The following is an 11,608-nucleotide window of genomic DNA, read 5'->3' on the forward strand; positions in this document are numbered from 1 at the left end:
CCTGAATTGCCTTTAAGGCGGCCCGACTGTCTGTGAAAATGTTTATGGATGCACATTTTTGTCCCTTCTGTAGGTTCAAAGCGGTGCAGAAGTTTATAGCAAGAACTTCTGCTTGGAAAATTGTTAAGTCCGAGCTGAGGGGCAATTTGATGTGGCTATTTGGTCCACTGATGCCCATGCCTTCTTTACTTCATCGATGTGAGGCGTGCATTCAAGCTGAAGGCGGACATTTCGAGCAATTTTTGTAATTTTTAAACTTATTTTTTATGTTACATTTTCATTTGCCTATTAAACTGTGTAAAATTTTCAAAGGCTTGTAACTCTTTAACCAAAATGAATCGGACCCATATTCATATAACATTTTTTCCTTAGAATCGCCAAAGTTCATCTTTCATCTGCCAAAGTTTGTCATAGAGCTAATGAATCACCCTGTATAGTACACCCGTCTTTCACCCCCCTAATTTATACTCTAATTTACTGAATAATGCAAAACTTTCAAATAATACTAATTATACAACTATTTATTGTTACTGTAATCAAAGAATCATAATATTCTAATTTCTATAATTGAAAATTACCTTACCTTTCAAAGCGAACCGGGCAATAATCCATTTCCAACTTATCTTGACTTTCGGATGCACTTAAAACAAAATGTAAAGAAAACACCTAAACTGCAAGTTATCACTCTCACTGCTACATCTAAAATGCACGACTTTATGTGACGTGCGCATTTCCAGGCGCTCATAACTTTGCAAGTTTCAACAGGAATTGACCGTCCTAAATGTAGTACATTAGGCATATCTGGGTTAAAAAGTAAAATCTTGTTGTTTAACTTGTTCAATAGTGTAAAAATCGACGTATATACAGGATGTCCAAATTTCGATGGATTTTCAGGGTATCTCAGTTATTATGAAAGATAGAAAGTTGCGGCTTTCACAAACCTGAGCTACTTTTTTGTGAAACTTACAACGGTGCAAACCACATTTTCATAGCTCTCTTCGTTTTTTATATACAGGGTAATTCAAATTCGACCCCCACCATTGGGATCTCAGAAACCATAAGAGACACAGAAATGGTTAAATGGGGGCAAAGTTGCGTATCTTAGAGCTGATCATTTTTCAACAGAGTTTTTGAATCTAACCGTTTTTTGCCTATAACTTCTTTATTTTTGGTTTTTTCGTGAATCTGAATAAACATTCTTAAGGCAACTTTTTATGAAAAATGTCATGACTCATGACACAACTAGAAATTTTCCCCGACGTTTCGTTTTCGTGAAACTATCATCAGGTTTATTTTGTCTTATGAACGCCATATTTGATTTTCACACCAAAAAATAGGATAATTAATTCTGATTTCAATTATATGTCATACAATGTATTTCATTTAGAAAAACATTGAATTGTTCAAAAAAAGGAAAAGTGAAACCCATTTTAGTGTTTCAAAATTTACGATTTTCAGACACCTCCTGTATCTCGGCTATCCGGAAATTTAGTAAAAAAGTAAAAACGGGTTGCATCCAATGGTGCACGTAGAATTTTCTAGTTTTTCTAGTCATCACGGTTTTTGAGTTAATACATTTCTTGTATTTTTAATAAACAAACTTTACTTGCTCAAAAATCATCAAGTATGTTTAAAACTTTTCAACGGCAGTATATTCTACTTAAAAAAGTGTCTTAAGAACGTATCAACCCCATTTCTCTAATTTTAAAAATAAATGAAATTTTTTGAAATCACGAAAATTTGACTTTTTGGCTATAACTTAAAAACAAAAGAAGATAGAGGTTTGGTGTTTGCGGGATTGGATTAGTCTCGAAAAAAGAGATCGGGACATGGCACCTACTTTTTTCGTATCTCTTATAGTTTCTGAGATAGCTTCTAATAACACCCAAATTTGCCCACCCTGTACAAAGGGTTCCATAAAAAAATTATCTCGAAAAAGGGTTCCGCGCAATGACAAAGGTTGAAGAACCCTGCTTTAGGAGAGAGTCTTCTTGAAAAAAAAATCACCCTTGTAATAACACTTAAAAAGAATAAAAGAGAAATATCAATTGATTTTTTACCCAGCAAATGTCGTCCTGTGCACTCAATTATAGAAGGATTTGGTCCACAATCAAAAATGCTTTCTTACGTTCTCAAAATAAATAAAAGCGTGGTTCTTTCCAGTACTTCATGATAGAGCAACCACTATAGATCCAGAAACAAAAAAACCAGAAGAAATATTATTCTATAATAGTACCAAAGGAGAAATTGATATACTGGACAAGTTAAGAAGTGCATATTTAGTGCCAAGAGGAACAAGGAGGTGGCCAATGACCATATTCTATCACATGCTAAATATAAGTGTACAAGAAGATGACAGTTTGTGACTGTTTAGTTCCTAAAGTTGTCCATATTTAATTGCTAATCATTTTTTATTGGGGAACAAACTCAGAGATAAGATGCTGAGAAATATAAATTAACTATTCAAAGTTTTTATTCGTTGGTACAAAACCAACTTTATTCTGTCATATTGGTGCAAAACCATAGATTCCACTATAATCAAAATTTTGGAAATTATTGGAAAACTAAAAATATGCTCTTTTCAGTAACATCATAATCAAGTATGGTTTGTATTTAAAAAAAACACAACTTTGTGTTGTATCTCAAAAATCATCAAGTATATTTAAAGCTTTTTTTGGCTATAACTTAAGAATTTGCCCACCATGTACATATTAAGTTATAAACACACCAATAAGTAGATTATGAAACGTCAGCGAACTATATTTATAGTTAAAGTAATTAATTTTGACGTCATTCTGATTCGAGTTGATTGCTTAATTACTGTGAGAGTGGGATGGTACTTGTTTTCAACAACGATTCAACATTGATGAAATTTATATATACTATATATAGTTTTTAAAGATTAAGTTTTAATGATGCCTTGTTACGCTACAAATAGAATAATTTTCTTTGTTTTGGAACAGAAAAATTTTTAATGAAAGAAAATAAACACATCTGTATTGTTAAACTTGTAAAAACAAACTTCGAATTAACGTTTATTCAGATTTTTTCACCTTTCTATAACAATCTTTGTATTATTTTCAGTTTGTGCGTACGAATGTTGGATTGGTTCGATTACCATGGACACATGTGCATTGCTTTTGAAATGCTTGGGTTGAGCGTCTTTGATTTTTTGGTAATTTAAAATCATCACTTATTTAAACTAAAAAAATAATTTTGTCCACGACTACCTTATAATATATACCGACAGATTCTCTTTTTCTTATGATTTAAGCATAAATTAATTAATTTTCATAAAGAAAACGACGTTTCATAAAATTGACATTTAATTTTGACAAATTGTTGTGAAGTTGGTTACAGTTGGTAACATTGAATTTGTGTCACTTTGACGTTTAACCTTTATCAAAAATTTATTTAAAAAATTAATTTATGGAATCAATTTCAATAGTCGTGGACAAAGTATAGTATTCTGCTCGCATATAATGAGCTATTATTCACTCAGGTTAATTATGCCACTCGGTACACTCGTGACAAACTTAACCTTCGTGAATGATAACCCTCATTATATGCTCATATAATAATATACTACTGTCCACGACTACCTTATAATATAATATACCTTATGAATGAGTTTTCTAAAACAAAAGGGTACTCATTTTTCACGAAGTGAATAATTAATCATTATTCACGGGTAGCCATCTTGACCAGACAAATAATAATTATTTGAAACGTCAAAATTTCAAAAAACGTCAATTTAATTCAACTTTTTAAGACTTTCTAAAGGTTTGACATTAAAAAAACCTAAACAAATTCTTTTTTTCTTATGATTTAAGCATAAATTAATTAATTTTCATAAAGAAAACGACGTTTCATAAAATTGACATTTAATTTTGACAAATTGTTGTGAAGTTGGTTACAGTTGGTAACATTGAATTTGTGTCACATTGACGTTTAACCTTTATTCAAAAATTTATTTAAAAAATTAATTTATGGAATCAATTTCAATAGTCGTGGACAAAGTATAGTATTCTACTCGCATATAATGAGCTATTATTTCTTATTTTTATTATTGCAGAAGGATAACAATTACCAACCGTATTCATTGGAACAAGTTCGCCACATCGGTTACCAACTTTGCTTCGCCGTTCGATTCCTGCACGATAACAAATTAACACACACCGATCTTAAACCTGAAAATATTTTATTTGTAGACTCCGATTATGAAGTAATCCATAACAGTAGAAAGGTATATTTATTAATTAATTAATTAGTTAAAAAAAATTAAAATGTTTTTTTGTTATTTAGAGGAAAGATGTGAAACGAGTAAAACGCACTGATGTAAGATTAATCGATTTTGGAAGTGCAACTTTTGATCACGAGCATCATAGCACAATAGTTTCTACACGGCACTATAGGGCTCCAGAAGTTATATTAGGTAATAATAATTAATTTTATATTATTCGAAATAATTAATTTTTTATAAGGATAATTTTGCAAGGAAATAACACTCCTCGTGGATTAATTATGTTTACTCAAACATGTTTAATCGACGTTTGTTTAACCACCCTAAGACTCAAATCCTAAACACAATGAATAATTTAATACATTAAGCTATTGCATTGATTGATAAACCATTCAGAAAAGAAATAAAAATAAACCCTCAAGCTGTAACTCTGTCATTTAGATTCCGATTTTCATGAGCGAGGTTTCAAATGAAATTAAACTTTTTACAACGCCATCTTCAATTTCAAGCGATTATTAACTTTTGATTTTCAAATTGCTCGGTATGTTTTTCTTCACGTTACTGGATAGATTTTTTTCTGAACCCATTGCTGTACAATACATTAACATTAATTGTAATTGTAGTAGAGAAAAACATTAAAATAGTTTCCCAACATTTTCTTAAAGTCACTTGTATTATACTGTAGTGTGCCATACGAAAAAATAATCATTTACAACTGCTTCAGGTATTGAAATATCATTTCGCGTATTTATATGATTTATAAATGTATACAAAATCATAGAAAATAGCTTCGTCGAAATGCAACTCTCTAAACAAAAACTTAGTACTAAAAATTGAACGCATGTGGCGCCATCTGTTGGGAATATTTTGGAATTTATCAGTTAAGAACCGAACCATTAGAATATAGGTTGGATTGGGTTTATATATAAAAGCTCCAACCACAGAACAACTATTTCGAAAATGAACCACATAGTGGCTCCAAACAATGGCAATTTAATCATACCATTATTACTTTATTATACTCTTACCCAAGGACAGTAGAATCTAACAGGACTGCTACATCCATTGTATTTTTGTAGTCCACTACGGGTTGGTTGCCCGCACTCTACGTCACACTATTTGCCACGCCTGGTAACTGTCTGTGTTTTTAGAGGTTATATGATAGACATTAATACGTCTAAAAACATAAAACTTCAAAAATATAATGAATACGTCTAGGATATAACCTTTAATAATACACAGTAAACATTGACCATAACAACAGCTGGGCGTGGAAAATGGTATGACGTAGTTTGCGGGCAGGTTGTCACAACAATGGATGTAGCAGTCCTGTTAGATTCTACTGTCCTTGACTCTTACCGAAAAATCACTTTAAAATGACGTTTTCATCTGTCATTCTGAGCAAACGTCAACTTTCAAAATTCTTAGCGGCAAATTTAAAAAATATAACGAATTGGAATCTATACTTTTTAAATTAAAAGAATGATACTGGTAATAATTGTTATTGCTGTGTCATCATTCCCATTATTAATAATAAAATTGTTAGTTTAATTAAGTTATTTCAGTATAGACGCTAATGCCATCTTACGGTGGGATTTCGACATACAATCAGTCCCAAGTTCTCCCATCAAAGATCCCTGGGGCTATACAAAATCATTCATTAATTATAAATTATAATAAACGATTTTAATGTGTCAAAAGTCAAAACTTATTACTGAATACATATAGTGGTCGGTTGGGTCGGTATTACAGATTTCATTCGAGAATATTTACTAAATTGACTACTATATTAGTTCGGTCGGACTTTCTTAAAGTTTGCCAGTGATAATTATCTTAAAAATTAACGCATTAAGATATCTCGATAATTAATACACTTGTTGGTTAAATAATTATTAATGAAACGTCAAAAATGTCACTTTAAAACGCATAGGAGACAGCGCCACCTGTTGTAAAAAGTGCCGTTTGTAACTATCTTCTCATTACGTCAAATATTTTAACCCAATTTAGAACCACGATAAACACGAATTGTTATTTGATTTTCTTTATAACGTAAAACGTGTACGAGTGACTAAAACGAGCCTCTATGTCGCAAATTTCTTTTTAATTTTATTTCCAAAACTTAGTGAGTTAAATAAATTTTTTTAATGAAACGTCAAAAAAATGTCATTTGAAAAAGTGAGGTTAGGTTGTGTTGGAAAAGTGTGATTAAAAATCTTCAACATCATTTTCTAGCACAGCTTTAAACAAACACGGCCGTTTTCGAAGACATCGGCCGCACTCGGTCATCGCGGACGTTAACATTGAAAACTTTGAGTTGGATCTTTACTCGTATTTGTGAAAACGAACATTTCGTGTTCTCGGGGGCGGCCGATGTCTTCGAAAACGGCCGTGTTATCTTAAAACTGTACTGGGAAATGTGTTATTTTTGTTTATCTATCTCTTGGACCAAATCTTACTTTTCTAATTAAATCTAACCTTACTTTTCCAAGTGACATTTTTTGACGTTTCATTAAAAAAAATTATTTTACTCACTTAGTGCGTCCTCGAAGATTTTCTTTCATATTAACGATACATAAGAAGCAATCACGCTTGAAACAGCCACAAAAAGTAAACTAACAAAATACGACATAACCATTCAACCCAACCTAACCTCACTTTTTCAAGTGTCATTTTTCACAACTGTTACTGCCAATGGAATAAGAAATAAAACTAAAACTAGAAATTTTAGGGTTATGCCGTGCGTCAAAGGCGCACGGCATAACCTCAAAATTTCTAGTTTTAGTTTTATTTCTAACGCAAAATGAGTTAAATAAATTTCACTTTAAAAATGTCACTTTAAAACGCATAAGAGATAGCGCCACCTGTTGAAAAAAGCCTTAAAATATACGTTTGTAACTATCTTCGCATTACGTCAAATATTTTAACCCAATTTAGAACCACGATAAATACGAATTGCTATTCGATTTTCTTTATAACGTAAAACGTGTACGAGTGACTAAAACGAGCCTCTATGACGCAAATTTCTTTTTAATTTTATTTCCAAAACTGTGTGAGTTAAATAAATTTTTTTAATGAAACGTCAAAAAAATGTCATTTGAAAAAGTGAGGTTAGGCTGTGTTGTAAAATTGTGATTAAAAATGCTCAACATCATTTTCTAGCTGATGTTATAAAGTGCAGAATTACGATATTTTAAATTTTTTATCTGATTATTATTGTTCTTTTAGATTTATATTAAAATCCTGATGATGCGAAATTATCCTTATAATAAAGACAAATGTTCGTAATTAAAATAATAATTAATTTTTGTTATTATATATAGAATTGGGTTGGGCTCAGCCATGTGATGTTTGGTCAATCGGTTGTATTTTATTCGAATTGTACTTAGGAATAACTCTGTTTCAAACGCACGATAACCGAGAACATTTGGCAATGATGCAAAGGATTTTGGGGGAAATCCCGGTGAGAATGGCTCGAAAAACCAAAACGAAATATTTTTACCGCGGCAAATTAGAGTGGGATGAAAAGAGTTCCGCTGGTCGTTATGTCAAAGATAATTGTAAACCTTTATCGGTAAGTATAAAAAAGCTCAACTTAAATTGTAATTAATGTTTTTATTTTTTTATAAAATAGAGATATAAACAAGTTGATAGCAACGATCACGAACAACTTTTCGATTTAATCTATAAAATGTTAGAATACGAGCCATCTCAAAGGATAACTTTAAAAGAAGCTTTGGTTCATCCGTTCTTCGCAAAGATACCGTCGCATCAAAGGTTAGGGGAGCAAGGGGCGGGCGATATGTTGCGAGATCGGAGCCCATCGATGAGTTGAGCTGATTTTGAAAACGAAACGGAAATAAGAAAGAAAGATAAAGATAAAAAATCGTTTCTATTTCAATTTATTTTTTTCTACTACGCAGATGTTGTATTGTCGGACAATAAGTAAATTCTTCACTGCAGTTTCTTTTTGTTGATGATAATATTAAAACGCCCGGCTAGGTTTTAATTTGGACGCTTTTTTACTGAAAAAAAAAGAATTAATCGTAATTTTTAGTGAAATCATAGGGCAGAAATTTGATTCAAGATGTTTACTCGTCATTTCCATTTAATGAGTTTTTTTTTAATTGATTAAGTTGAAGAATTATTCGTTTATTGTACACGGATAAATTGTTTTTTTTCGATATATGCATAAGATATCGTTATTGTTCAACTTTTTTTTAACGATTAATCAAAACAGTCCATTCTATCTAGGTAAGTTATATCCCCGTCTTGTAAATATTCTTAAATAAAAAATATAGTTTTCAAATAAGTATTATTGTTTCTTTTGATGGTTTTTTATTAATTAATATTCTCATCCTTAATATTAATCCTGTTTAATAACCTGTATTAGGTTGCAGTTTCATTCAACATTAGTTGAATCACCCGGTATAATTTTTTCCTTAGCCGAGTTTCGAACCAACCTCAATTTCAAAATTATTCCGATTAGTTCGGTAATTGAACGATAGATGGCAATATCATCTAAATTTTTGACGGTTCGAAACTCGGCTAAGGAAAAAAATTATACCGGGTGATTCAAAAAACATTTAATTTTGCGAACATTTTATTTCAATTACAATTTTTATTTGAATCACCCTGTATAGTTTTTTCCATAGCCGAGTTTCGAACCAACCTCAATTTCAAAATTATTCCGATTAGTTCGGTAATTGAACGATAGATGGCGATTTTATTTAAATTTTTGAAGGTTTGAAACTCGGCTAAAGAAAAAATTATACCGGGTGATTCAAAAAAACATTTAATTTTGCGAACATTTTATTTCAAATACAATTTTTATTTGAATCACCCAGTATAGTCTTTCCTTAGCCGAGTTTCGAACCAACCTCAATTTCAAAATTATTCCGATTAGTTCGGTATTTGAACGATAGATGGCGACATTATTTAAATTACTGATGGTTCGAAACTCGGCTAAGGAAAAAATTATACCGGGTGATTCAAAAAAAAATTTAATTTTGTGAACATTTTATTTCAAATACAATTTTTATTTGAATCACCCGGTATAGTTTTTTCCTTAGCCGAGTTTCGAACCAACCTCAATTTCAAAATTATTCCGATTAGTTCGGTATTTGAACGATAGATGGCGACATTATTTAAATTACTGATGGTTCGAAACTCGGCTAAGGAAAAAATTATACCGGGTGATTCAAAAATAAATTAATTTCGTGAAAATTTCAATCCGAACTACAATTTTTATTAGGATCACCCGGTATAATAGTTTCCTTAGCGGAGTTTCGAACCAATTAAATTTCGAAATATAGTTCGAGAATTGAAAGATAGATGGCGCTATATCTTAAACTTGTTGGTTTGAAACTTTACTAAATGAAAGCGTGAACAGGGCGATTCAAAAATTTTAATTATTTTAAATTAAAACACCAACAAACTTGTATTTTCTTTTTTTATTTATTTTTTATAGTCAAAATATAATAATTACAAGTTTATTTTTATATAATGATATGCATGCACATATTTGGACACAAAAACGAACATTTCTTTAGAGGAAATGATCCTAATGACGATATATTCATGAAGAATTACAGGAATAAGAAATGTTGAAACATTAGATTACATAGAAAACACTCACGTTATAATAATATAATCTCCGAGACAATTGTTGGAATTACTTGAAATAGAATTGGCCAGCTTCAAAGTTTTTAGAGCTACAGAAATGGGCAAAATGCGTTTTACCTTTTTAAATAGTATTAAAACTAAAATTTTTAGCGATTTTAACACAGAAAATAATTTTAATACTAAAAAGAAATTAATATTAAAAAAAAATTTATGCAACCCAAATTACAAATACTTAAAAATTACAAAAAACCTTAAATTTTGGGATTTTCTTACTTCTTTTTAAATATAACAAATTAATTTGTTATATTAAATTAATAATTAAAATATATAATTTAAATTAAAAATTTAAATTTTAAAGGTTAAGTTCATAACAGAAATTAAAATAAATCATTTTTAATATAACCAACCAAAGTTATCCAATTGTATTTTTTTGTTGTCTATAATTATATCGACATAATTAGCAAAATATTACTTTTAATTTGTATTAAAATTAGTTAAAATAAAAATAAATTATATACTTTACATAGAAAATACTTACATTAAGAAGTTTCCAAGACAGTTTTTGGGTATTATTTAGAATGCAATATGTACAGCTTCAACCTTTCTAGAGCTAGCTCCTCTTCATAACATTTCCTCTATTAAAATCCTTTGGCTTTGGCTCCTCCTAGATAACGTCACAATTAGTGATGAATCTAAATAATTGTCCATCCTTTGTGCTGTTTCCATAGAAGAAATTCAATTTTTACAAAGAAATACGTGTTATCTCTTAAATAGTATTAAAACTAACATTTTAATAATGAAGGCAACTTTAAACAATTAAGTCAAATTTTTAAGGTTATGTTTTTTGTTTGTAATGAAAATTTAAAACTATTGTGTATGCAACCCAAATTACAAATATTTAAAAATTATAAAAAACTTTAATTTTGCGTGTTTTCTTACTGTTTTTTAATATAACAAATTAATTTCTATGTACCGAATAAATCATATATTATTAATAATTTAAATTTTACAGATTAAGTTCATAATGGAAATTAAAATCAATTGTTTTTAATGAAACCAACTAAACTTATTTGATTATATTTTCTTGTTGTCTATATAGACATAATTAACACTACATTAATTTTAATTTGTATTAGAATTAGTTAAAATTTAAATAAATTGTATACTTTACATAAAAAATACTTACGTTAAATACTTTCCGAGATAGTTTTTGGGTATTATTTAGAATTCAATGCACAGTTTCAACGTTTCTAGAGCGAGCTCCTTTTCACCACGTTTCTTGTTACTTTTCCTCTATTAATATCCTTTGGCTCCTTCTAGATAACCTCATAATTAGTGATGAATCTAGATAATTGTACATCTTTCCTACAGTTTCACTAGAAAAAATCACATTTTTACTATGAAATATGTATTATCTCTTAAATAATGTTATTAGTATTAACATTATTACACGTTAAACGATTTTAATAATGAAAACAACTTTAAACAATTAAGTCAAATTTTTAAGGTTATGTTTTTTGTTTGTATTGAAAATTTAAAAGAATTGTGTATGCAACCCAACTTACAAATATGTAAAAATTACAAAAAAATTAATTTTTGGATTTTTCTTAGTTTTTTTTAAATATAATAAATTAATTGTTATGTACCGAATAAACCATACATTACTAAACTATTTTAATAATAAAGACAAACTTTAATATTAAAAAAAAAATTGGTTATGTCAAATTTTTAAGGTTATGTTTT

At 29.5% G+C, this 11,608-nt stretch overlaps 1 protein-coding gene and 1 long non-coding RNA gene across 6 annotated transcripts in view; one reads left to right on the forward strand and one right to left on the reverse strand.

Moving 5' to 3' along the window:
* LOC111418173 (Darkener of apricot) overlaps positions 1–8,553 on the forward strand; it is a 38,508-nt gene extending 29,955 nt beyond the window's left edge. For all 5 annotated transcript variants that reach the window (XM_071199655.1, XM_071199656.1, XM_071199657.1 and 2 more), the window contains 5 exons: positions 3,085–3,175; positions 4,076–4,246; positions 4,306–4,435; positions 7,564–7,814; positions 7,875–8,553. In XM_071199655.1, coding sequence (XP_071055756.1) covers positions 3,085–3,175; positions 4,076–4,246; positions 4,306–4,435; positions 7,564–7,814; positions 7,875–8,075 — 844 coding nt within the window. In that variant the 3' untranslated portion in view covers positions 8,076–8,553. The remainder of the gene's footprint in view (positions 1–3,084; positions 3,176–4,075; positions 4,247–4,305; positions 4,436–7,563; positions 7,815–7,874) is intronic.
* A 1,122-nt stretch (positions 8,554–9,675) lies between these two features.
* On the reverse strand, positions 9,676–11,429 carry LOC111418171 (uncharacterized). Its single transcript, XR_011641611.1, has 2 exons — positions 11,052–11,429; positions 9,676–10,581 (listed from the first exon to the last, which is right to left on the reverse strand). It is a non-coding gene; the product is annotated as an uncharacterized lncRNA (long non-coding RNA).
* Positions 11,430–11,608: the final 179 nt, after the last annotated feature.

Source organism: Onthophagus taurus, chromosome 10 (genome assembly GCF_036711975.1).
Source record: "Onthophagus taurus isolate NC chromosome 10, IU_Otau_3.0, whole genome shotgun sequence".
In the NCBI taxonomy this organism is placed as follows: Eukaryota; Metazoa; Arthropoda; class Insecta; order Coleoptera; family Scarabaeidae; genus Onthophagus; species Onthophagus taurus.